Source organism: Pongo pygmaeus, chromosome 14 (genome assembly GCF_028885625.2).
Source record: "Pongo pygmaeus isolate AG05252 chromosome 14, NHGRI_mPonPyg2-v2.0_pri, whole genome shotgun sequence".
Classification (NCBI taxonomy): domain Eukaryota; kingdom Metazoa; phylum Chordata; class Mammalia; order Primates; family Hominidae; genus Pongo; species Pongo pygmaeus.
In genome coordinates this window covers 108,605,067-108,631,032 of record NC_072387.2, presented here as the reverse complement: position 1 = coordinate 108,631,032, position 25,966 = coordinate 108,605,067, and the positions used below count along the sequence as shown (strand labels likewise).

At 42.9% G+C, this 25,966-nt stretch overlaps 1 protein-coding gene across 1 annotated transcript in view; it reads left to right on the top strand.

Annotated features, from left to right (window-relative positions):
• The first annotated feature begins 600 nt into the window (after positions 1-600).
• Positions 601-25,966, top strand: part of SLC15A1 (solute carrier family 15 member 1) — a 42,816-nt gene continuing 17,450 nt past the window's right edge. The window contains 17 exon segments of the mRNA XM_054446407.2: positions 601-642; positions 644-734; positions 838-979; positions 3,052-3,171; positions 5,178-5,277; positions 5,496-5,586; positions 7,816-7,899; positions 11,174-11,256; positions 14,560-14,646; positions 15,200-15,289; positions 17,240-17,284; positions 17,377-17,409; positions 17,491-17,579; positions 18,376-18,457; positions 20,939-21,058; positions 22,754-22,900; positions 24,756-24,805. Of these exon segments, the coding sequence (XP_054302382.1) occupies positions 601-642; positions 644-734; positions 838-979; positions 3,052-3,171; positions 5,178-5,277; positions 5,496-5,586; positions 7,816-7,899; positions 11,174-11,256; positions 14,560-14,646; positions 15,200-15,289; positions 17,240-17,284; positions 17,377-17,409; positions 17,491-17,579; positions 18,376-18,457; positions 20,939-21,058; positions 22,754-22,900; positions 24,756-24,805 (1,496 nt within the window).

The following is a 25,966-nucleotide window of genomic DNA, read 5'->3' as shown; positions in this document are numbered from 1 at the left end:
TCTCAATTTTCACTGCACACGAGAATTGCCTGAGGAGCTTCTTAAAAGAAAATACAGATTCCAGGCCCCACCTCAGATAAGAAGCACGAGTCTGGGGCCGGGATCCCAGGGAGGGCTGGAGCTGTTTGGTGAATGGCCCCTCTGACCACCCTAAAAAGTCAGAGGCTCTGAGTTTAGACACAGCAAAAGCTATTGTAATGGCTTGACTTTAATATTGGGATTCTGTTTTTCTTTTAGGAAAGTCCAAATCACGGGTAAGTACCCTTTTTCATTCTCTACATATCTTCATCTTGTAAATTTTATCATCTGTTTTACCCCTAAGGGTTCATTCACCTAACAGATCTGTAGTGTACATCTAGAACCAGCGAGGGTGTGATCCCGGATTTCCATGTGAGATGTCCTCTCCTGAGGAAATGCTGTGGCTAATCTTCCTCAGACTAACAACACCACTGGATGCTTTATTCCATTGCTGTCTCTATGTGGAAGGATTAGTGTAGGGAATAAAATGACTAAATGCTAGTTTCCTGCTCTAGACAGTCACTGGTAAGTTACTGAATCTGCGTTGGCTGCCTTTCATGCCACTGGTGCTCCTTTGTGGCTATGGACCAGTGAGGGGTGTATTTCAATCCTGTGCTTGTTTCTTTTTTGTCAGAGTTTCTTTGGTTATCCCCTGAGCATCTTCTTCATCGTGGTCAATGAGTTTTGTGAAAGATTTTCCTACTATGGAATGAAAGGTAACTGTATTGGCCGTTTCTCACCCTTCGGGGAAGAGCGGGAGTGGCCATAACCAGTCCTAACTTTGTTTCCCCCTCCTCTTCCACCTGCCCTCTGCAAAAGCAATCCTGATTCTGTACTTCACAAATTTCATCAGCTGGGATGATAACCTGTCCACCGCCATCTACCATACATTTGTGGCTCTGTGCTACCTGACGCCAATTCTCGGAGCTCTTATCGCCGACTCGTGGCTGGGAAAGTTCAAGTGAGTGGCTGGAAATTTCTTGTTCACAAACAAGCCAAAAAGTAAATGTAGGTTTTGTAGTTGGGAATGGTGGAATCTGGGAATGATGAATCAAGGAACAGAAACTCTTAGGAGAGGCCAGGTGTGGTATGGTTCACACCTGTAATCCCAGCACTTTGAGAGGCTGAGGCAGGAGTTTGAAACCAGCCTGGGCAACATAGTGAGACCAAAATATAAAGAAATTAGCGAGGCATAGTGGCATACACCTGTGGCCCCAGCTATTTGGGAGGCTGAGGTGGGAGGATCCACTTGAGCCCCAGAGGTCAAGGCTGCAGTGAGCTGTGATCACATCACTACACTCCAGCCTGGATGACAGAAAAAGACTCTGTCTCAAAAACAAATTAAAAACAAAAACAAACCCTTAGGAGAGCATTTACAGCTCTGTTTCTGCTCAGTATCCTGTCCCTAGAGCCTAACACAGTGCCTGACATTTAATGACTGCAAGCAGCATCTATAGGTTTTTGTTTTTCCCTAATGCAAACAAATGTAGCATCTTTGTCTCATCTTGACATAATAGCAGGGATACTGTCTATTATTAGTGATTTGTGAGGCATGGAGTTAAGGTCTGGGGAAATGAAGAAACTCTCTAAAATACCCCCTGGCTGCTGAGGGGCTGCTTGAGGTCACATGGTGTGAGGTCACTAAGGAGAGAAGTCACCCAGCCTCCAGGAAGGGCTCCATGAGCACACCCAGTGGGATGTTGCCAGGAAAGTTTTCCTGGGACTTAATGAAGAAGGAAGTAGAGGCTCTTCCAGGCCAAAGGAATGACATGGGCTGTCTTAGTCCGCTTGTGTTGCTATAAAGGAATACCTGAGGCTGGGGAATTTATAAAGGAAAAAGGTATATTTGGTTGATGATTCTGCTGGCTGGAAGACCAAGCATCTGGTGAAAGCCTCAGGCTGCTTCCATTCATGGAGGAAGGTGAAGGAGAGCTGGCATGTGCAGAGATCACATAGCCAGAGGGGAAGCGAGAGAGAGAGAGGAGGGAAGTGTCAGGCTCTTTTCAACAACTAGCTCTTGCAGGAACTCACTCATGACCATGAGGACAGCGCCAAGCCATTCATGAGGGATCTGCCCCAGTGTCCCAAACATCTCCCACCAGGCCCCACTTCCAACACTGGGATCACATTTCAGCTTGAGGTTTGCAGGAGACAGATAATCAAACTGTAGCATGGGTAGAAGAAAGAAGAATCACTACCTCTAAAGAATTCTACAAAAATTACCAAAGGTCTACTTCCTGGCCAAATATCATTACCAATCAGAAGATAAGTAATTCTCACTGTTTAAAAATATAGGCCGGGTGCGGCGGCTCATGCCTGTAATCCCAGCACTTTGGGAGGCTGAGGTGGGCGGATCCCAAGGTCAGGAGATGGAGACCATCCTGGCTAACACGGTGAAACCCATCTCTACTAAAAAATACAAAAGATTAGCCAAGCGTGGTGGCAGGCCCCTGTAGTCCCAGCTACTCGGGAGGCCAAGGCAGGAGAATGTCATGAACCCGGGAGGCGGATCTTTCCCCTCTCCTGGCCCTCTGGCCAAAATTTTGTTAATTTTTTTTTAAGAGACAGGGTCTCACTCTGTCACCCAGGCTGGAGTGCAGTAGTGCAATCATGGCTCACTGCAGCTTCAACCTCCTGGACTCAAGTGATCCTCCCACCTCAGCCTCCTGAGCAGCTAGGACCACAGGCATGCACCACCACACCTGGCTAATATTTTATTTTTGTGTTGAGATGGGGTCTTGCTGTGTTGCCCAGGCTGGTGTCGAACTCCTGAGCTCAAGCAGTCCTCCTGCTTTGGCCTCCCAAAGTGCTGGGATTACAGGCATGAGCCACCATGCCTAGCCCAAAACTTTGTTCTATTCTTTTTGCCCATGTGCCTTCCTGAGAGTTAACAGTGTTACTCAAGTTCGAGAAATAAGCGTATTCAGGATTGGGCTCTTGAAAGCTTTCAAAGAGGGCATCTTTTGTGGTGGAGTCAGAAGTGGACGGCTATTGTGCAATTAACTTGGATTCTCTTAACTTTTGGAAACACAGGACCATTGTGTCGCTCTCCATTGTCTACACAATTGGACAAGCAGTCATCTCAGTAAGCTCCATTAATGACCTCACAGACCACAACCATGATGGCACCCCCGACAGCCTTTCTGTACACGTGTGAGTTGGTGCTCACTGCTGCCCCCATCACCTTCCCACCTCGTGCTCGTTTGATGCCTTAAGTCTTCGTCTTTTTCCTTGAACTTCACTGTGAGCATAAGGAGGTTTTTCCTCCCCTTTGGCAGCATGGAGAAGGCTGCCAAATGGATTGAGCTGGGTCTTCAGGATGTCACCACCCTAACAGTTGTCTGGAGGCGTTGCTCACTCTGAGGCTCAACTGTTATGGGCCGTTATATCTCATGTGGGGTACAGTCAGTGGGCAGGGGATTCATGTTGGTCTTGACCTACCCTGGAGGGATATAAAGTCCCACAGACCTTGATGCTTCACACCGCCAGGTGTCCTCAGGACTCCAGGACCTTTGGTTTTCTGTTTTGTACCACACTTCTGCCTATTTTTCAATAATCCCGTTTCATAAATATTTGTTCCAGCCCTTTGTGCTGGGATCTGGATGGCAGGTGTTATTGATAAATGCTCATGTGCTGGATTAATCTTGCTTCACTGCAGTCTGGCCTAGTAGACTAGTTGTAGAGATTTATTTAGTTTCCTGTTTTTGTGCTTCAGTTCTTTGATCTGTAAGTAAACTATCTAATGAGCTGGGAAAGAAGAATAGAAACTCAAATTAGTATCGGCAATCCCTGCACTGCTGGCTTATCAGTTGATCAGACTGCTGTCCAGACTGGATCTCTTGATGCAACACTCTTGGTGCCCAGAGGGAACTGTGTTGGTGGAGGGAGCAGCTGTGAGCCCTCCCACAGAGCAGCTCTATGGTCTTGGGAAGGTGCTCTTCTCTGTGCCTCAGTTTTCTAATCTGTAATATCAATTAAGAACATGGACTTTGGAGCCAGATTCTGGCTGTGCCCTTTCCTAGTTGTGTGAGCTTGAGCAAGTTTCTTAACCTCTGTGCCTCAGTTTCCTTGTTTGTAATAGTACCTACTTGGTGTAGGACTGTCGTGGGTTAATCCAAGTAAAGCACCTAGAACACTGCCTGACAAGTGATCAGTGCTCAAGAAATCTTACCTTTTCATTTTTCATTTCATGGAGTTCGTATTGGAGCACACCTAAAATTCTCACAAGAGCAAATTGTATATAATATTCAGTTGGCTGTGTTTTTGTTGTCTTTTAAAATACTTAGATTGACAACATTAAATGCAACTTGTATTAAGAGGCAGACAAGATTAAAGGGGTGATTTGGCCAGCCAATTCAGGAAGATTGGTTCAGGAAGCATAATTTTTAAAGAATTCTTTATCTGTGCAATATTTTCCTTGACTTTATCTGTCTCATAAAATTTTTCAAGTGTTTAAAAGCAACATTTGCAACCAAGAAGATATGGGATACATGCCTATAAAACCAGAAATTTGTAGTACCTACCTGTAAATTTAATAAAACTACAAAGTGAGGGTTAATAAATTCTATGAATTTTTTTTTCAATTCAGGAGTTAAAATACTTAGCAATAACCTAGAAAATACAAGAGTAAATTAAATAACCCTTAATCCCACCATCTAGACATGACAATAAACCTTTTAGTCTATTTTCTTCCGGTTTTCTGTACCTTGTAAACACACTGAGATCATACTACCTAACCTGATATTCTGCTTTGCAATGAAATCATGTTTTCCAATGTTACTTAATGACTATTATGAGTCGGTTATGACTGTACCAGACACAATGCTTATATTTGTTCAATAACATTTCATTTATCCTCTCTTTTACTGGAAACAATAAAGCTACAAAAGAATCCCAAACCTAAGGCTTTGCTCAGCTCGCGAGCTACTGTTTTATGTTTTCTGGGTGGTAAATTATTAGATGGGGACAGGGTTTGAAGGCCCATGAGTTCAAGTTTGCATTTGGCTATCATGCGCATTCCTGTGAGCTAGCTTCCCGCGAGATTGTCTTCTTCTCTATGTGTGTCACTGTGCTGGGCCCGCTGAGGGAAACTGGGGAAAAGAGAAGGCTTCTACTTATGAGGATCTGCCGTGTTGGCCCTAACACCCTGTCTTTCCCAGGGTGCTGTCCATGATCGGCCTGGCCCTGATAGCTCTCGGGACTGGAGGAATCAAACCCTGCGTGTCTGCATTTGGCGGAGATCAGTTTGAAGAGGGCCAGGTAAGAGTAGGGGCCTCCCCAGAGCCCACGTGAATGAACTACACATCCAGGAGTCAGAGGCCACGGGCACAAAGTCTGTTCTCCATCGGATTCTTTTTAAGTACGTTAGAAAGTAAGATACCAACCAAAACTAAGTTAGTAGTAAAATGAGATCATCAGCTCCCTCTGCTCAGTTGATTGATAGCCAAAGTCATCTTACTTTCTCCTTTTCATTGCAGGAAAAACAAAGAAACAGATTTTTTTCCATCTTTTACTTGGCCATTAATGCTGGAAGTTTGCTTTCCACGATCATCACTCCCATGCTTAGAGGTAAGAGATACCTGAAAGAAACTTCTGTTGGTCTTTTTTCAGTAAGGCTAAGTCCATGTCTTCTTTGTTTTGTTCTGTTCTTCCCTTCTCCCCTGTTTTCTAGCTGTCAGCTACATGCTGGGATGCACGTTGGAATCTGGAGTAAGTGCTTCCTTCCCTGTGAGTTTCACCTCCTTTTCATCTTATTTAAATCCCTTATCCCAGTGACCACTGGAGAGTCTAAGCCATCCTTAGCATGGGCATCCATCTTCCTAAACTGTTATTCATGCAAAGTCGTGCTCATGGTAAGAGGTAAGAGGCAAGAGAGGTGCCTTGGAAGCCAAGCTGGTGGCCATAGCTGCCATTTTAGCCTTCAAGCTTTGCTCCCCAGTAATATTTCTGTGACTTAGGAAGAGTTTACTGGGAAAAATTGTTTTGATTTTTTTGTTTGTTTTGTTTTGTTTTTAGAAGGAGTCTTGCTCTGTCGCCCAAGCTGGAGTGCAGTGGCGCGATCTTGGCTCACTGCAACCTCCGCCTCCTGGGTTCAAGCAATTCTCCTGCCTCAGCCTCCTGAGTAGCTGGGACTACAGGTGCCCGCCACCACACCCAGTTAATTTTTTTTTTATTTTTAATGGAGACGGGATTTCACTGTGTTAGCTAGGATGGTCTGGATCTCCTGACCTCGTGATCTGCCTGCCGTGGCCTCCCAAAGTGCTGGGATTACAGGTGTGAGCCACCACGCCTGGCCAAGGCAAAGTTTTTTTCTTTGCTTTCCCATCATCTCAAGTATTTCCAAAAGAACTGCTCAGATAGAGAGAATGGGACAGTGTCAGTAACTACCAGAGGTTTGTGCTTGCTAATGCTCCATTGAGAGTTTGTGAATTTCCCACGTGAAAGGGAATATGTGGTGTTACTGGTGACAAACTAACAAGACCATCCTGTCCACATTTGAATCAGATTAGATTATGAAATAAAGATTTCAGGGGGGTTTATGTATTCCTGCACAGCATAGTGGTTTGAAGATGACAGACAAACCCCATTTCAACTTGTTTTATTCCAACTTGTTTTGTATAAAAATTTAACAGCTTTTATTCCTGGGTCCTGTTCGCTCACCTCTCCCACCTCTAGGTTCTACTAGAGGGTGCATATTTAAATTATAGAATCTGTTAAAGGATAATTTTTTTAAAGGAAATTAATGACTCTCATACAAATATAAAGTGAACATGTGACAAAAATTTTATGTAACTTGTTAATTAGTTGATAACGAATCAGTTCAAATAAAGATTTGACTAACGAATTTCTATTCCTTATAGGGGGAAAATTATTTCTTGCCATGAACAGGAAACATTTGCATGACTGTCACTTCTGCTAGTTAACTTCTTTCTCTCCCGAATTGTGAGATAGCTGAACCAAAGCAAAACCCTGATAGCATCAGATCATGCCTGGAGGCTCCAGCATTCCATGGAAAGGATTTCCAGGAATCTCTATGACTTCTTACAAAGGCTTACTTTTTAAATAATTTTTTAAAATTAATATAAAATTAAATAAATATTTATTATATATATATATTTTATGTATATATTTTATATATTTTATATATATTTTATATATATATATAAAAATCCTGGGATTTCAAAGCTAAAATAGCTGTTGGTCAGAGGTTGCCAAACTGTGGCCCATGGGCTGAATCCCGAAATCTGGGCAAGACCATTCATTGATGTATTGTCTACAGTTGATTTTCCCTGCAAATGTGGGGTTGAGTAGTTGACAGAGACCAATGGTTCACAAAGCCTGAAATATTTACTGTTGGGCCCTTCACAGAAAAGTGTGCCAACCCCTGCCCTAGGTCATCGAATTGCTACCTGATTGGCATGAATTCAGGAACATGTAATATTGGTTTTCCAGTGTACTTTTGATTTACTGAGTCCCATATAATCAAGTTAGTGTATCCAGGTCATCTTTATCTCCCCCGCAAAGAAAATCCACAGAACCAAGAGGGGGCCACTGATTTTGGCCAAGCCGGGAACACCCATCTATTTAGGGGCTGAGATTAGAACTGGTTTCCATCTCCTGCTCCTCCTGCTTCACTGCTGCCTTGCTTAGCTGGCAATTATGTCAGTGAGGCAAATGGATATGTCTAGAACAGCACGTGAAAGCAATATGTAATTATCAGTGAGGGATCTTTACAAATGGGAACTACATGCTCGTTACCAATGCCATAATAATTTTAGTCTTGTCATTTCTCCCCAGTTCAACAATGTGGAATTCACAGTAAACAAGCTTGTTACCCACTGGCCTTTGGGGTTCCTGCTGCTCTCATGGCTGTAGCCCTGAGTAAGTGGAAATCGGTTGAATTAGTAGAAGCCTAGGACCAGGTCGGGCCCTACATGAATGAATGTGACTAATTTTTTAAAGTGCATGTAACAAGTGGCAACAAAAAGTAGTGAGAAGAATTGGCATCAGATGTTAAACATGCTCTAAGTATTCAAAGAAAGTAGGATTGGCACATCAATTCTGAGGGAATAGGATCAAAAACAGGATTACAGGAAAAGGAACCAACTGAGTTGGTCATTGAAAGGTGTAATACTATTTAGGCAGATTAAGATGAAGGTGAGAGAGGCCCAGCATGGTCACTCATGCCCATAATCCCAGCACTTTGGGAGGCCAAGGCAGGGGGATCCCTTGAGTTCAAGACCAGCCTGGAGTTCAAGACCAGCCTGGAGTTCAAGACCAGCCTAGGCAACAGAGAGAGACCCTATCTCTAAAACAAACAAAAAAAAGACAGAGTCTTGCTCTTGTCACCCAGGCTGGAGTGCAATGGTGTGATTTCAGCTCACTGCAACCTCCGCCTCCTGGGTTCAAGCGATTCTCCTGCCTCAGCCTCCCAAGTAGTTGAGATTACAGGCTCCCGCCACCACGCACAGCTAATTTTTGTATTTTTAGTAGCAACAGGATTTCACCATGCTGGCCGGGCTGGTCTCGAACACCTGACCTCAGGTGATCCACCCACCTCAGCCTCCCAAAGTGCTGGAATTACAGGCATGAGACACCATGCCTGGATGGTTTTTTTGTTGTTTTTGTTTGTTTGTTTTGTTTGTTTGTTTTTTTAATTAGCTGAGTGCTGTGGCTTACACCTGTAGTCCCAGCTACTCTGGAAGCTTAAGTGGGAGGATTGCTTGAGCCTGGGAGGTCGAGGCTGCAGTGAGCCATGATTGCACCACAACACTGCAACCTGGATTAGCAAGACCCTGTCTCAAAAAAAAAAAAAAAAAGATGAAGGTGATAGAATCTGCTGGATTAGCTGAACCCAAGGCTAAAAGCTTCTGTTCTTGTCAACAGGTACTTATCTATAACTTGCTTGAAGAAATGGCAGCCTGGTTCAGTTGCCATTGAAACACTCCAATGAACATCTACATTTCCATAATCGGTTAGGTTGGTGCAAAAGTAATTGCAGCTCTTGCCATTAAAAGTAATGGCAAAAACCGCAATAACTTTTGCACCGAACTAGTATCACCCCCACCCCCATATGTTTCTACTAGAATTCTTTCCCACTGGATAGAACATATATGTCTATTCGAGGCATTCATTGGTACATTAGTTCTTGGCATTAGCTTTTAGGAAAGGTGGCGTTTTCTACATGGGATGGTTGGATGTGGAAGGTGGCCAAGAACGGTGCAGAAAGAAAAGAGCCCAGTGGCCACCTCAACTCTTCAGAGCCCCTTCTCCCACTCAAATGAGGTTGTCATCAGCTTTGCTCAGCTGACAATCACATCTCTCTCTCTCCAATTTTTGTTTTCAGATCTTAGTAGTGCATGGAATAGGACCATTTTAAATCTCTTTTGCTCACAGTGTAGCAATTTAGCTTTCCCCTTTCATTTAGGTGAGAGCTCAGTATTCTCCTCTTTTTAATGTATCTTTTCTTCCATGGTTCTTCCCATACTGCCACCGTCCCCTAGCAGGCTCATTGATACCTCTTCCTCTCTAATTCTTGGCAGGAGACAGAGAGCATTTCCAAAAGTCTTGCTTTACACCAGACACTGTATTAAGCACATTAGGTACATTCTCATTTCATCTGTACAAGTCATTCCTCTATCAAAGATTATGCTTTTTCTTCTGGAGGAATTGAGAACAGGCCAAATCCGATGTGTCAACACCACCTCTAGAAATTCCTGTGCTTGAATTAGGTTTCAGTTAATCAGAAGCTTAAAGATTAAATATTAGTGGTAAAAGAAAACATAGACTCAATCTCTTAGACATCTTTACCATCCATGTCTGCATTCAGAAAGGTTGACATTGGGCAAGAATATAAGTAAACATCTCTTTCATCAGCTATAAAGAACATCTATAGTATAGGCACATACTTGGAGCTAGCACCTGTCAAAAATCTCAGACCCTCTTAATTGAGAAAAATAAGTAGAATTCAAGCTATCTATCACTGTTTTTAAATTATTGAACTGTGGTATTGGATAATCAGAAATCCTAGTATATGGACTATGTTTTCAGAGACTCTTGCAACAATGCTTTAAATTTTTAAAAAATTTTTAATAAGATGATAGAGATAGGATCTCACTATGTTGCCCAGGCTGCTCTTGAACTACTGGTCTCAAGTGATCCTCCTGCCTTGGCCTCCCAAAATGCTGGGATTACAGACATGAGCCGCCACACTCAGCCCCAGAATGGTTTTTTTCTAAGTTATTTTCACAATAAGACTTGCCGAAAAGGTCCGTGGAAGAATGAGCTCATTGAAAAGGTGCTTCTAACTTTTGTAAAACTGTAGCTGCAGATGCAATTAATTTTAACTGCTTCTGTACAGTGACCACAGAAAAAATTTCTGCCACGTATGATTAAGATTAATTCTTTTTTCCTGAATATTAAAAAGAGAAAGAAAAAGGTTTTTCTTCCCATTGCATTCAGAAGATTACAGCTCCATTTATTCTTATTATTTTGATACGGAGTTTCACTCTGTCACCCAGACTGGAGTACAGTGACACGATCTCATTTCACTGCAACCTCTACATCCTGGGTTCAAGCACTTCTCCTGCCTTAGCCTCCCGAGTAGCTGGGATTACAGGTGCCCATCCCCACACCAAGCTAATTTTTGTGTTTTTAGTAGAGACTGGTTTTCACCATGTTGGTCAGGCTGGTCTCAAACTCCTGACCTCAAGTGATCCACCCATCTCGGCCTCTCAAAGTGCTGGGATTGCAGGCTTGAGCCACTGTGCCTGGCCCCATTTATTGTCTTAGTAGAATAGTACATTAATGTGTTATATGAAAGTACTGATTCCTTTTGTCTCCCTTTAAATAGAGATAGAACTTGTGCTTAAATAGCTGTGTTGAGTGTATGTGAGCTACCTTAAGTTATGGAAAGTAGATGATATTAGGCTTACAGGTTGCCTGTTAGAACACAAACATAACGTTACTCAGAGGTTTTTGTGGATTGTGAGGGTTAAACGCACTTTCTAAACTGTGAGGTTGGAAGATAAACCCATTCCATAAGTAATCCCATTATCCCAAAACAAAGTTCTAACTCAAATAAAGGTGCATCTCTCTAGGCCACAGGTCGCTCAGGCACATGCTTTGCTGACATGTCTTCTTCTGCCCTGTCTAGTTGTGTTTGTCCTTGGCAGTGGGATGTACAAGAAGTTCAAGCCACAGGGCAACATCATGGGTAAAGTGGCCAAGTGCATCGGTGTAAGTATCTCAGCTGCTCTTTCTCAAGGCCGTTTAACAACCTCAGAACCTTCTACTTCCTTTAAATTAAAATTTAAGCTTTGACTTTCCTTTAAATATATTTTTAGTGTTCTTAACTATTTCAATAAATTGCAGTTTCTTCTAAATGGAAAAAGACACAAACAGAAGGTAATAAGGGAGGAATGGAAATGGCTCTTGAGCTTATAAAATAAGATCAATGGTCAAAGAAAAGCAAATCAAAGTGACTCTTCATCTGTCAAAATGGCAGAACAGTGCTTGAGGTTTTCCAGGGAGCAGTGAATCAAAAACGGGGAGGCTCAATTTGGCAATGTGTAGCAAGAATCTCAGGTGTTCAGATGCTTGAAGTCAGTCATGCTGCTTTCAAGAATTAAGAGTAAGAAAATAGGCTAGGCATTGTGGCTCACGCCCACAGTCCCAACACTTTGGGAGGCCGAGGTGGGCAGATCACTTGAGATCAGGAGTTTTGAGGCCAGCCTGGCCAACATGGCGAAACCCTGTCTCTATTAAAAATACAAAAATCAGCGAGGCATGGTGGCAGGTGCCTGTAATCCCAGCTACTCGGGAGGCTGAGGCAGGAGAATTACTTGAACCTGGGAGGCAGAGGTTGCAGTGAGCTGAGATTATGCCATTGCACTCCAGCCTGGGCGACAGAGGGAGACTCCGCCTCAAAACAAAACTAGAGTAAGAAAAAAATTTTTAAAGTGAACACAGACTCACATACAAAGATTATCATTGTAATACTTATAATAGCAAAAATGTAAGCCCACAAATTGCTGCAAATAGGAAGATGGTGCTGAACTTACAGTTCATCTCTGGCATAGCATGCAGCCAGGAGCAGTCTTGTTTTTAAAGAATATTTGGTGATAGGAATGTGCAGAATATGGTTTCTTCCATAAGCACCTCCATAGTATATGTATATACACGTACATTTATGGGTGGGAAATAAATGTTGAGAGTAGGAATCCTTAGATAATGGAATCAAATAATTTTTTTCTTATACACTCCCCATTTTTTTAGTGAACATACTGTATATGTTGTATAACTGGAGGTAAATGTGTCATTTATTTAAAAAAAACCCCACATGTGTGAATCTTTTGGATGAAAAGGCAGCCTTAAGATAATTTTAGATCACTTACTTTATCTTACCTGGCCTTACTGCATTAGATTATTGTATTATATTTCATTTTTTTGTTTGTTTTTTTTGAGATGGAGTCTTGCTCTGTCGCCCAGGCTGGAGTGCAGTGGTGCACTCTCAGCTCACTGCAACCTCTGCCTCCTGATTTAAGCGATTCTCCTGCCTCGGCCTACCAAGTAGCTGGGACTACAGGCACACAACACCACACCTTGCTAAGTTTTCTGTTTCTGTAGAGACAGGGTTTGCCATGTTGGCCAGGTTGGTCTCAAACCCCTGACCTCAGGTGATCCGCCCGCCTCAGCCTCCCAAAGTGCTGGGATTATTGTATTATATTTCAATTGTATTGTACTATTAGATTGTTGTATTGTGCTGTATTTCACTTTTTGAAATAAATGTGCCCTCTCCCTGTCAAAAAAATCCCTTCAAGGGCAGCTATACTCTTTTCTTCTCACATTGGACCTGTTCCCACCAAAAAGCTTTTTCCAAGCAAAGAGGGGACCTTACCAATTACCCATCCAAGTCCTTCCGTAACAAGTCATTGACAACTTAGTTCAAACTCCAGAAGAACAACTTCAAGCTATTTAGAGTCATGAGAACTATATTGCGAAGTATCCTAAAGTCAGCCTATAGCTTTGACTTACTGCTTTTCTTTTCTTTTCTTTTCCTTTTTTTCCTTTTTGAGACAGAGTCTCACTCTGACACCCAGGCTAGAGTGTAGTAGCACGATCTCGGCTCACGGCAACCTCCATCTCCCAGATTCAAGCAATTATCCTGCCTCAGCCTCAGCCTCCCAAATAGCAGAGACTATAGATGTACACTACCACGCCCAGCTAATTTTTGTATTTTTAGTAGGGACAGGGTTTTGCTATGTTGGCTAGGATGGTCTTGAACTCCTAGTCTCAAGTGATCCGCCCACCTCAGCCTCCCGAAGTGCTGGGATTACAGCTGTGAGCCACCGCGCCTGGCCAACTTACTGCCTTTCGATCACACTCATGCCTCCAGCCTCCACCAGCCTCACCTCTTGCTAAGTCATTGCAAATGCACTTTGCTCTTCCCAAAGGCCTTTTTCCTAAACAACACTAACAAGGAATCTTAGTGGCCCCTAATTTTATGATGGGTAGGGCATCGTATTTTTCTGACCTGTTATTATATCTTAAAATATGTTTCCCTATAGCCTTAATTTTTTAATAAATGTATTTCTCTGTAGCGTGTTCTTACTCTTAAAAACTAATACTCAGTTCAGTTATTGGAAGGCTTTTAAGTATGTTTGAAACAACTTAGTGTGTAAATCTGGTTTTTCAAACACAAACTTTATAAAACCTAAATACAGATCAAGTATTTCTAATAAAAATCTAGCATCCAAATTGAGATATGCTGGCTGGGCATGGTGGCTCATGCCACCCCAGCACTTTGGGAGGCTGAGGCAAGTGGATCGCCTGAGCTCAGGAGTTTGAGACCAGCCTGGACAAAATGGCAAAACCCTGTCTCCATTAAAAAAAAAAAATCAAAAAATTAGCCAGGCGTGGTGGTACATACCCGTGGTCCCAGCTACATGAGAGGCCGAGCTGAGAGGATCACTTGAGCCTGGGAGGTCAAGGCTCCAGTGAGCCAAGACAGTGCCACTGTATTCCAGCCTAGGCGACAGAGCAAGACCTTGTCTCAAAAACAAACAAATAAACTGAGATTATGTCATAAGTGTAAAATATTCTCTGGATTTTGAAGACAATATGGAAGAAGAAGGTAAAAATTCTTATTAATTTTTAAATATTGATTACCTATTAAAATCATAGTGGGGTTTATCATGTTATATAAACGTATGTATAATGAATTTCACCTGTTTCACTTTTTAACAGGGCTACTAGAAAACTTAAATTGCAAACACGTGTTGTATTTCTAGTGGGCGTGCTTCTCTAGAGGATCTGGAGAGTAAAGTGGACACAGCTTAATTCTGTTCACCCCAACTCAAATGCTCTTAGTTGGAAAGAGACTATTAATAGAAATAAGTGCTCATATACTAGTAGATACAATTGTATATTTTGCTTTTCTCACAAGTATATTTTTCTACTAAAGGTAGTTTAATTGAAATGTGCTTCCCTGACAAAGTTGTTGGTCCTGTTTTGAAATTTGGTTTTTCTTCCTTCCTTCAGTTTGCCATCAAAAATAGATTTAGGCATCGGAGTAAGGCATTTCCCAAGAGGGAGCACTGGCTGGACTGGGCTAAAGAGAAATACGATGTAAGTAACTGTCATTGCTACAATGACCCTGATTCCCCCAGGAAGTGAACACCCGAAATCTCAATTCAGATTAAGGTTACATGGACAAAATGATCAATGATACCTTCTGAACCTTTATAGCATATTAAATAAAACTATGCATGAGTGCATTTTTTAATTGAAAGAACTTGATAAATAGATCTGGAAATAATATTACCTTTTCATAGTTTTTCATTTGGTATAATCTGGCATTAATTATATGTAATTGGGATCACATAACCTTAGTTTGAATATAGGAGAGTCAAGCGGTAGTGACGGAGGTGGTGGGATTTACATTTAGTAAATGCACGTAATTTACCTCCTAAATAGACGTTTTCACTCATATTTTAAATAGTTTAGACATTTTCAATTTTCTAAAGAAAACTGCGGCAGTATGTTTTGGATTAATCACCTCCCAGCTTGTCTCTAGATGCAAATATCTGTGTCTCCACTGAAACTCAGCAGCACCTGCAAGCCGTGAGTGGCACAGGACACAGGGTGTGGCTGATTTGTCCCTTCCCCACTCCAACTACAGGAGCGGCTCATCTCCCAAATTAAGATGGTTACGAGGGTGATGTTCCTGTATATTCCACTCCCAATGTTCTGGGCCTTGTTTGACCAGCAGGTAATGTGAAACTCTGCTTCCGCTCCTCTTCACAGAGCAAGCGTACATCCCGCACTGCCAGGTACCAAGGCTCACTTCGTATTTCACACCTAAAAAGTTCTCTTCCAGTTTCTCATTTATATTTCACTTGTTTAATTGTTAGATCACATTGAGTTTATTGTAAAAAACAAAACAAAAACAAAAGCAATTCTAGGTGGTTCTATCCACATTTCTGTTGCTAAACAATGAAGACAATTAGATGAGGTCAAGTCAAGTAGCCTTGGGAAAGATTTCATCCAGGACTCTTCCAATCAAAACTGAGAGTCAAGAGTTTGTTTTCCTACCAGTACAGTGTGGTAACAACATACATTGCCTTTTATGGAGTCCACACATAAATGGAGAGGGACTTGATCTCTTCCACTGTAAATGGAATGCTTGGGCTAGAAGTACCATCCTGGGGTGAAAAATGACTCCTCTCCAAGCAGGGACCTAGAACCTGGCAGGTGACCTGTTGTCTCTTTCTACCACAGCCCTTAGACACATACCCAGGAATTTTTCACAATCGTGTTAGACAACTCAGTGCATGGGGCTCAGTAACCAAAGCAATCGGATGGTGTTTCTTTTTAAAGATCAATCCTGGTTTACAGAACAAAAAAATAGATATTGTTTCTCTTAGAAACTGGAGTTAAAAAAATTTATGAACACATGCGGTTTGAGCAGGGAGGATGATGATAGGGATAAACCATTGCTTGGGAGAAATGTGAGTGTACACATTCATCTCCTCATTTGAAAGCAGGAGTTTGAGATGTGTCAGACGGACCCAGGAGGCAGCGCTGCATGCGGATCGGAGCTGGTCCCTGGAATGAGGCTTGCTCTGGAAACACTCCTCACCTGGTAGCTGTAGCTGTGAGACTCGAGTCACTGTAATAACTCTTAACACTTCCCAAAGAGTGCTAATCATCACCCTCCGCAAGGCTGTGAGGGTCCAGTGTGAGAGCATCCATAAGGTACTCCGTGACTGGCCTGTATGAAGAACTCAAACAGGGGTAGATTTCTTTTTTTTTTTTTTTTCCTTGAGACAGGGTCTCACTCTGTCGCCCAAGCTGGAGTACAGTGGCACGATCTTGGCTCACTGCAACCTCCACTTACCAAGTTCAAGCGATTCTCCTGCCTCTGCCTCCTGAGCAGCTGAGATTACAGGCACCTGCCACCACACCTGGCTAATTTTTAGTAGAGATGGGGTTTTGCTGTGTTGACCAGGCTGGTCTCCAACTCCTAACCTCAGGTGATCCACATGCCTTGGCCTCCCAAAGCGCTGGGATTATAGGTGTGAGCCACTGCACCTGGCCAATTTCCTGACTTTCTATGTTGTCTTTCTAGTGGAGTTGATGGATACATACGGAAGCATTTACATGTTTAGTCTTCCATGGACATAATCATATTTACCTGCACAGTCCTGGGTCCTCTTTCACTGTGAAATAGGTTGACTGTAAAGGGGCTGCCCAGGTATAAATCCACCATTCTCTTGATGGAGATCTAGGTGGAGCCAGCCTAGACTGTCAAAATGTCTGTTAACAATAATATTTTTGAATCTTAGATGACATTGAATATGGACCATCCGCAATGTACACAGCTGTTTTCACCTTGCAGACGATGCCATGCTTTCCAATGAGCCTCAGAAATGCATTTTTGTATTTCCTAGGGATAGCTTCATCTCAGGGTAGTGCTTTGTGCAGCTTCAGGAGGGGTTGGAGGACTCCATATTGTGTTCACTCGTACACTAGAAATGCAACCTGTTTCTTTTGACCTAGTATTATAATAGAGCTGGGAGATTAACTTGATGTTTAAAACAACTTTAAATCCCGCAACATGTCAGACCTCATTCCTGATTTGGAAAAGACTCACCATTGACTTGTAGAATTTTAAAAACCCGCATCCCCAAATAATACAGCAAATTTATTCATTTTTAAGGGCTCCAGGTGGACACTGCAGGCAACAACTATGTCCGGGAAAATCGTAAGTTTGACTCCTTTGTTTTAGTTTCTTTGTCCCCTTTCTTCTTCCCTTTCATGACATTTTTCACTGAGGTCGTTTTCCTCTCTTTTTAGGGAGCTCTTGAAATTCAGCCCGATCAGATGCAGGTAGAAGACATGTAAGTTGCTTTCAGGGATCAGAGTCGTCTTTGAGACAAGCTTAACATTTCTCCTCCACTTCCTCTGCAGACCGTGAACGCCATCCTGATCGTGATCATGGTCCCGATCTTCGATGCTGTGCTCTACCCTCTCATTGCAAAATGTGGCTTCAATTTCACGTAGGTGACAGATGGGTTGGGTTGGTTGAGGCTCCCTTGGTCCCAGGGCTTTGCAGATGGGCTGTGCTCAGCCTGCAGCCCTTCCTGCAACCTCGCCTAGAGGATAGGGTTTTGAAGAATGAAGAAAACAAATGTTCGTGTGCTGATGTTTCTGAAAATGTTCTTTAAAATAAAAATGCTGTGACTGAAGCCTGAAAAGGGCTTTAATCAAGGCTTTCTTCTCTATGCAGATGATAGGAATGGTCATTGTAATCTGGAGTATCACCTGAATTATAGTTCCTAGAAATTAATGTAAATATACAGGCCAGGCACAGTGGCTCACGCCTGTAATTCCAGCACTTTGGGAGGCCAAGGCAGGCAGACCGTTTGAGGTCAGGAGTTCGAGACCAGCCTGGCCAACATGGCAAATCCCCATCTCTACTAAAAATACAAAAAATTAGCTGTGTGGTGGCACTCACCTGTAATCCCAGCTACATTGGAGGCTGAGACATGAGAATTGCTTGAACCTAGGAGGCAGAGGTTGCAGTGAGCTGAGATTGTGCCACTGCACTCCAGTCGGGGTGACAGAAAGAGACTCTGTCTCAAAAAAAAAAAAAGTAAATATGCAAACAAGAAGCTATATTCCACTTATCCTCCTTGAATCCTCATGAATCCATGACCAAGACGGGGAGAGGTGCTTTCAAGCCCATGTTTTTGGAGGGAATTTAGTTTTGTTGGGGGGATGGTGGGGGTGGGGGTTTAGATTAGCTCATCTATGTGAGACTGGTTGAGAGTCACTCTTCTCTTGTCCCATCAGCTCCTTGAAGAAGATGACAATTGGCATGTTCCTGGCGTCCATGGCCTTTGTGGTAGCTGCCATCGTGCAGATGGAAATCGATGTGAGTTGTCCCCTGGTTCTGCCATCGTGCAGGTGGAAATCGATGTGAGTTGTGCCCTGGTTCTCCCATGTCCTTTCCTGGTGGATTTAGGTGGAGCATTCAGAATCTTCTTTCTTCAGGATGACGAGGATTAGGGGAGGCCAAGGTCTTTCTCTGTAAACTGAGCCCTGGAGCTGTGGGCAGTGGGGGGCACCATGGGTGTGAGGGTAAAGTGGGTGGGCTTCAGTAGGGGAAAAAGGCTTACGTAAGTAGCTTGCATTTATAATAAGGTTTTTATAATGGAAAAGAAGTTTACAGAACGTGTTCCTTCACAATCTGAAGTCCCAGGGGATCTGGTTAAAAGAAGTTCATCACTTACAAACAAGCATCAGTTCAAATGTGTGTAAATGGTCTTTTTGATGTGAGAATGTATTTTGAATTCTAGTGTTTCTAAAAAGGATTGGTTTCTAAGTTAATCCACACATCTATTGGACTCGCAGTGGGCTAAACTAGACTCCTAATGCTGGTAGTCTGAGATCAGCTCCTAGAAACAGGGCTATGTGGTGGGTAAGAGTCTCTTCCCTCTCCCCACCATCCCCCACCACTTCCTCCCTCTCTTTGCCTCTCTCTCTCTGACTTTCTCTCGTTCCTTCCTTCCCCCCTCTCTCTCTTTTAATATCTTTGTTTGTTTATATTTTTAAGTGAAAGCAAGTTTATTAAGAAAGTAGAGGAATAAAGACTGGCTACTTCACAGGCAGAGCAGCTCTTTTAATATCTTTAAATTTGAAAAAAGCTAATTGCAGTAAATATATATATATATAACATAACATTTACCGTATTCTTTTTTTTTTAATTTTTTAAAACAGGGTCTCACACTGTCGCCTAGGCTGCTAGAGTGCGGTGGTGCAATCATGCTTACTGCAGCCATACCTCCTGGGCTCAAGCGATCCTCCCACCTCAGCCTCCTGAGTAGCTAGGACTGTAGGCATGCACCACCACACTTGACTAATTTATTAAAATTTTTTTGTAGAGCCAGGGTCCCCCTATGTTGCTCAGGCTGGTAATCAATCCTCCCACCTCAGCCTCCCAAAGTCTTGGCATTACAGGCATGAGCCCCCATGCCCGGTCACATATTAACCATTTTTAAGTGTACAGTTTAGTAGCGTTAAGTACCTTTCCATTGTTGTGCAGTCAACCTTCAGAACTCTTCATCTTACAAAACTGAAATTCTGTACCCATTAAACAACTCCCATTTCCCCTTTCCCTAGCCCCATCAACCCCCATTCTACTTTCTGAGTCTATGAATCTGACTACTCTAGCACTTCCTGTGAGTGGCATTATATGGTATTTGTCCTTTTGTGACTGGCTAATTTCACTTAGTATATTGTCTTCAAGGTTCCTCCTGTTGTAGACTGTGTCAGAATTTCCCTCCTTTGTAAACTGAATACTAAACCCATTGTGTGTATACACCACATTGTTCATCCATTCACCCCCGACAGGCACTTGGTTTACCTGCACCTTTTGGCTATTGTGAACAGTACCGCCATGAACATGGCTGTACTCACGCTCCTCTTGGACATAGCTAGCTTTGTGGAAGATGAATTGTGGGCTAAGGTGGACATGGATTGCTTCAGTGACACTGGGTTTTGAAAGAGGGCATTGTAGAAAAAAAGACAGAAACTCTGAACAAAGGTATGGAGGCAGGAGAGCATCAGGCATTTGTGAGATGTGTACACTGCTGCGTCTAGGGCTGGGGACTGGGCTTCCAGACTTACAGAAGAACACTGGAGTCGGGTGATGGTAGATCTCAGGTGTCATGACAAGAAGGATATTTGTTTAGGTTATAGTGACTCGGAGCCCTCAGATACTCGGCTTTGTTTCTTGGCAGCCCTTGGCCTGGAAGTGGCTAGATAAGATAAGAGCAGCATCTTTCTGACTCGTTCACGTATTAGTCCATTCTCACGCTGCGGATAAAGACATACCCAAGACTGGGTAATTTACAAAGAAAAAGAGGTTTAATGGACTCACAGTTCCACATGGCTGGGGAGGTGTCACAGTCATGGCAGAAGGTGAAAGGCACGTCTTGCATGGCTGCAGGCAAAAAGAGAATGAGAGCCAAGCGAAAGGGGTTTTCCCCTATAAAACCATCAGATCTCGTGAGTCTTACTCACTACCACAAGAACAGTATGGGGGAAACCACCCCCATGATTCAGTTATCTCCCACTGATTCAATCCCACAACACCCAGGAATTATGGGATCTACAATTCAAGATGAGATTTGGGTGGTGACACAGCCAAACCATATCACTTCAATATTCCGTGCAAAAGTCATTTCTGTGGGTGCCACGAGGTCTGTGATTGGCAGCTTAGTGGGAGACACCTGGCGTGTTTCAGCCAGCACAACTTTTCACAGCTAGGGGAAAGCGCCCCCTTGTCAGGGTTAAGATGACTTTCCATGTTGTATTGAAGACCTCACTGCCAATTTTCTTTTATTTTGCTCAGAAAACTCTTCCAGTCTTCCCCAAAGGAAACGAAGTCCAGATTAAAGTTTTGAATATAGGAAACAGTACCATGAACATATCTCTTCCTGGAGAGATGGTGACACTTGACCCAATGTACCAAGTAAGTAGAACGAAATGCTGCCTTCTTTTTCATCTTCTGACCCCGTTATAATAGGATTTAGAGAAGCTGTTTTTCTTGGTCCTTGTATAAATGCCAAGGCCAGTCCAGAAGTGAACTAAGGATCTTGATCTCATGTTGGCTATATTCTAAACCAGTGTGCTGCACACTATGTTGTGTGTCGTGTATGCAGATCGCCCAGGGAGCTCGTTAAAATGCAGATTTTTTTTTTTTTTTTTTTTTTAAGATGGAGTCTTGCTCTGTCGCTCTGTCACCCAGGCTGGAGTGCAGTGGCAAAATCTTGGCTCACTGCAGCCTCTGCCTCCACAAATGTTCAAGCATTTCTTCTGCCTCAGCCTGCCGAGTAGCTGGGATTGCAGGTGCGTGCCACCATGCCCAGCTAATTTTTCTATTTTTAGTAGAGACAGGGTTTTGCCATGTTGGCCAGGCTGGTCTTGAACTCCTGACCTCAGGTGATTCGCCCACCTCAGCCTCCCAAAGGGTTGGGATTACAGGTGTGAGCCACCATACCCGGCCAAAATGCAGATTCTTAATCAGCAGGCCTGAAATGCTGCAATTAACTAGCTCTCAGGAATGCCGCTGCTGCTGGAGCCTGGAACCACCAGGTCAAGGATCTAAACTGGGGGCGATTTTGATGCTAGGGGACATTTAGCCATCTCTGGAGACATTTTTTGTTGTAGCAACTGGGAGTATGCTGCTGGCATCTCATGTAGAAGCCAGGGATACAGCCCTCCATAACAAAGATTACCTGGTCTAAATGTTCACAGTGCTAAGGATGGAAAACCCTGCTCTAGATCACCCTTGTTCTGGATTTGTGGTACTCAACCTCCAGCCTACATCTGAATCACCCGGAGAGCTTTGAAAATTTTGATACCTGGGTCCCGGCCCCAGAGATCTTTTTTTTTTTAAAATACAGAGCCTCACACTGTCGCCCAGGCTGGAGTGCAGTGGTGCTGCCTTGGCTCACTGTATCACTGTAGCTTCTGCCTCCTGGGTTTAAGCGATTCTCATGCCTTAGCCACCTAAATAGCTGGGATTACAGGCATGAACCACCACACCCAACTAATTTTTGTATTTTTAATAGAGCCAGGATTTTGCCATGTTGGCCAGGCTGGTCTCAAACTCCTGCCCTCAGGAGATTGGCCTGCCTCAGCCTCCCGAAGTGCTGGGATTACCGGCATGAGCCACCGCACCCAGCCCTAGCCCCAGAGATATTGAGATTTAGCCAGTTTCGTTCCTGTTTAGCATGGTTGAACACCACAGCCTTAGACCTTGCCAAACTAATAATCTTGAAGGTAAAAACAAAAAGCCCGATTCCTAATGCTTGGAACAGCCCAGTATTGATTTCCACCAGGGCTGTTGCTTTTGCCCTGGTGCTGTTCTTTGCCTAACAGTGGAAATTATTCTCATAGTATTTATTTTTATAAAAGCAAAATAAAAGTAAGATGCTTGGTGAAAAGTATGGTTCCTGTGGTGGTACTAAAAACTTCATGATGGTGTCTGTAAGGGTGGGTGGGAAGCTGAAGCAAATAAATGCCAACTCCTCACAGGCATTTTTTGGTATCTATGAACATGCACTTGGAAATGTGGAATATCAGATAGCTGCTGTTCCAGTGTTCAGTTGCATAGGGCCGAGACTCTGTGATATTAACTATGCCTCTTTCCCCCCCTCTATAGACAAATGCATTTATGACTTTTGATGTAAACAAACTGACAAGTATAAACATTTCTTCTCCTGGATCACCAGTCACTGCCGTAACTGACGACTTCAAGCAGGGCCAGCGCCACACACTTCTAGTGTGGGCCCCCAATCACTACCAGGTGGTAAGTGTGTGAACACCTACAGCTGACTCTTTGCTGTTTGTGACACTGGAGGCCAAAATTTTTATGGTGTGACTTTGTTTTACTCCCATATAGTGTTATATTAGATCATCCTCAATTTCTTCCTTCTTCTGGAACACAAGACTTCAAGAACACCCGTCAGACTTCCAATAAAAGTATGACTGGTGGATAGGAAAAGTTAATATTAATTGAAATGTCTAAAAAGACAACTTCTGGACATTGTATGGGGTCTGTGCACGGATGTGCGTGCATGTGTGTACAGAAGTCACACAGAGTACATATGTGAATTCTCAGGGACTTTTTCAGATCGTTTAAAATATATAATTAATTGCACTGAATTTAAAAATTTGCACTAATCAGAAAATTAGAGCAGTCTCTGAAAAAGTATAATAAGCCTACTAGGTAAAAACAACAAAATACTATACATACAAAATATTTGATGAGAAAATACAGAGATCTAAATATGTCATTCGCACATAAAAAGCTATGAAACCTAGCCTGGACAACATAGTGAGACCCCTGTCTCTACAAAAACTTTAAAAATTAGCTGAGTGTGGTGGTCCTTGCCTGTCGTCCCAGCTACTTGGGTGGCTGGGGTGCGAGGATTGCTTGAGCCCAGGAGGTAGAGGCTGCAGTGAGCCATGTTCATGCCAGTGTGCTCCAACCTGGGTGACAGAACAAGACCCTGTCTCAAAAAAAAAAAAAAAAAAAGAAGCAGCAGCAGCTACGAAGGTATAGTTGAGCTAAATGAAAGAGTTGTAGAGTTGTGGGCATTTTGTAAAGTGCATTTAAGTGAGCTTCTATGGAACTGCAATATGGAATTAAGACTCTTGGTCATTTGCTTAATTAGGGAGCTGCTGAGTGGTTTGTTCTAAAGTTTTGGACAGTAGTGTTCTGTGGAAGCACTGGCAACCAATGATCAAAAATTGTAGAGGCTCATGTTAGCTTTAAAGAAAATCAAGGCTGAAGAAATGGAGCCCTTCTTCTCTCTTCTTCCTTCCTTTCTTTTCTCTCTTCTCTTTTCTTCTCTTTTCTCCTTCCTTTCCTTCCTTCCCTCCCTCCCTCCCTCTCTCCCTCCCTTCCTTCCTTCTTTCCTTTCTTCCTTCCTTCCTTCTTTCCTTTCTTCCTTCCTTCTTTCCTTTCTTCCTTCCTTCCTTCTTTCCTTTCTTCCTTCCTTCCTTCTTTCCTTTCTTCCTTCCTTCCTTCTGTCCATCCTTCCATCCATTCTTTCATTCTTTCTCTTTCTTCCTTTCACTTTCAACAGGATCTCACTATGCTGCCTGGCTGGTCTCAAACTCTTGGCCCCAAGAGATCCTTCCAAAGCTCTGGGATTTCAGGCATGAACCACCATGGCTGGCCCAGAAACCCTCTTTTTCTTTTGTTTCTTTCTTTTTTTTTTTGAGACAGGATCTCCCCCTGTTGCCCCATCTGGAGTGCAGTGGCATGATCACAGTTCACTGCAGCCTCGACCTCCCAGACTCAAGAATCATTTTCAACAAATGATTCTCCCTCCCACCTCAGCTTCCTGAGTAGCTAGAACTACAAGTGTGCATCGCCACACCTGGCTAATTTCTAACAGAGACAAGGTCTCACTATGTCTCCCAGGCTGGTCTCAAACTCCTAAGCTCAAGTGATCCTCCTGCCTTAGCCTCCAAAGTGCTGGGATTACAGGCGTGAGCTACTGTGCCCAGCCTCCAGAGCCCTTCTAATGTAACCATGTCCTTAGGTCCTAGGATAAGTGTCAATACCACCTTCTCAAAGACTGAAATATTTATCTGAACTCATTCTAACGAATATTATTTTGAAAATATTTTTATATTACTGTTTTTTCTTTCAGGTAAAGGATGGTCTTAACCAGAAGCCAGAAAAAGGAGAAAATGGAATCAGGCATGTATATTTCTTTAAAATTTAAGTTTTATCAGCTTCTTATGAAAGTAATGCATATCCATAGTAAAGTCCAAATGTAACAAGGATATAAAATGAGATTATAGGGTTTGTCCCAACAATGTAAGTAAGGCTGGCTCAATATTCCCCCCAAAAAATCAATCCATATAACCCATCATCTTAATAAACTAAAGAGGAAAATGTACATCATCTTATCAATTGATTAAAAAAAGCATTTGATAAAATTCAGCATCCATTCATGACAAAAACTCTCAGCAAACTGGGAACAGAAGGGAACTTCCTTACCCTGAAAAAGGACATCTACAAAAACTTGAGCTGATATTATACTTCATGGTGAAAGTCTAAAAGCTCTCCACTAAGATCAGGAAGAAGGTAAGATTTTTCCACCCTCCCCACTTCTATTAAACATCCTCTGGTTGCAAGACCAAAGATACAAGAAAAATAAGTAAAAGCATCTAGATTATAAAGGAAGAAATAAAAATATTTCCAATTGGCCAGGTGTGGTGGCTCACACCTGTAATCCCAGCACTTTGGGAGGCTGAGGCAGGCAGATCTCTTGAGCCCAGGAGTTCGAGACCAGCCTGGACAACATGGTGAAACTCCGTCTCTAATAAAAATCAAAAAAAAATAGCCAGGCATGGTGGCACACGCCTGTAATCCCAGCTACTCGGGAGGCTGAGGCAGGAGAATTGCTTGAACCTGGTAGATGGAGGTTGCAGTGAGCTGAGATTGTGCTGCTGCACTCCAGCCTGGCCGACAGAGTGAGACTCTGTCTCAGAAAAAAAAAAAAAATTAGCTGAGTATGGTGGTGTGTGCCTGTAATCCCAGCCACTCGGGAGGCTGAGGTGGGAGGATCACCTGAGCTTGGGGAGGTTGAGGCTGCAGTGAGCCGTGATCCTGCCACTGCATTCCAGCCTGGGTGACAGAATGAGACCTTGTCTCAAAATAAATCAATATATATAAGCAAATAAATAAATAAATAAATTTCTACTTATAGATGACAATTGTCTATATAGAAAGTCCCCAGGACTCTACCAAAAGAAGCTCATAGAATCAATAAGTGAATTTAGAAAAGTCACAGGACACAGGACAAAAACAAAATCCATCACCATTCAATGTACTAGCAATGAAGAGTTGGAATCT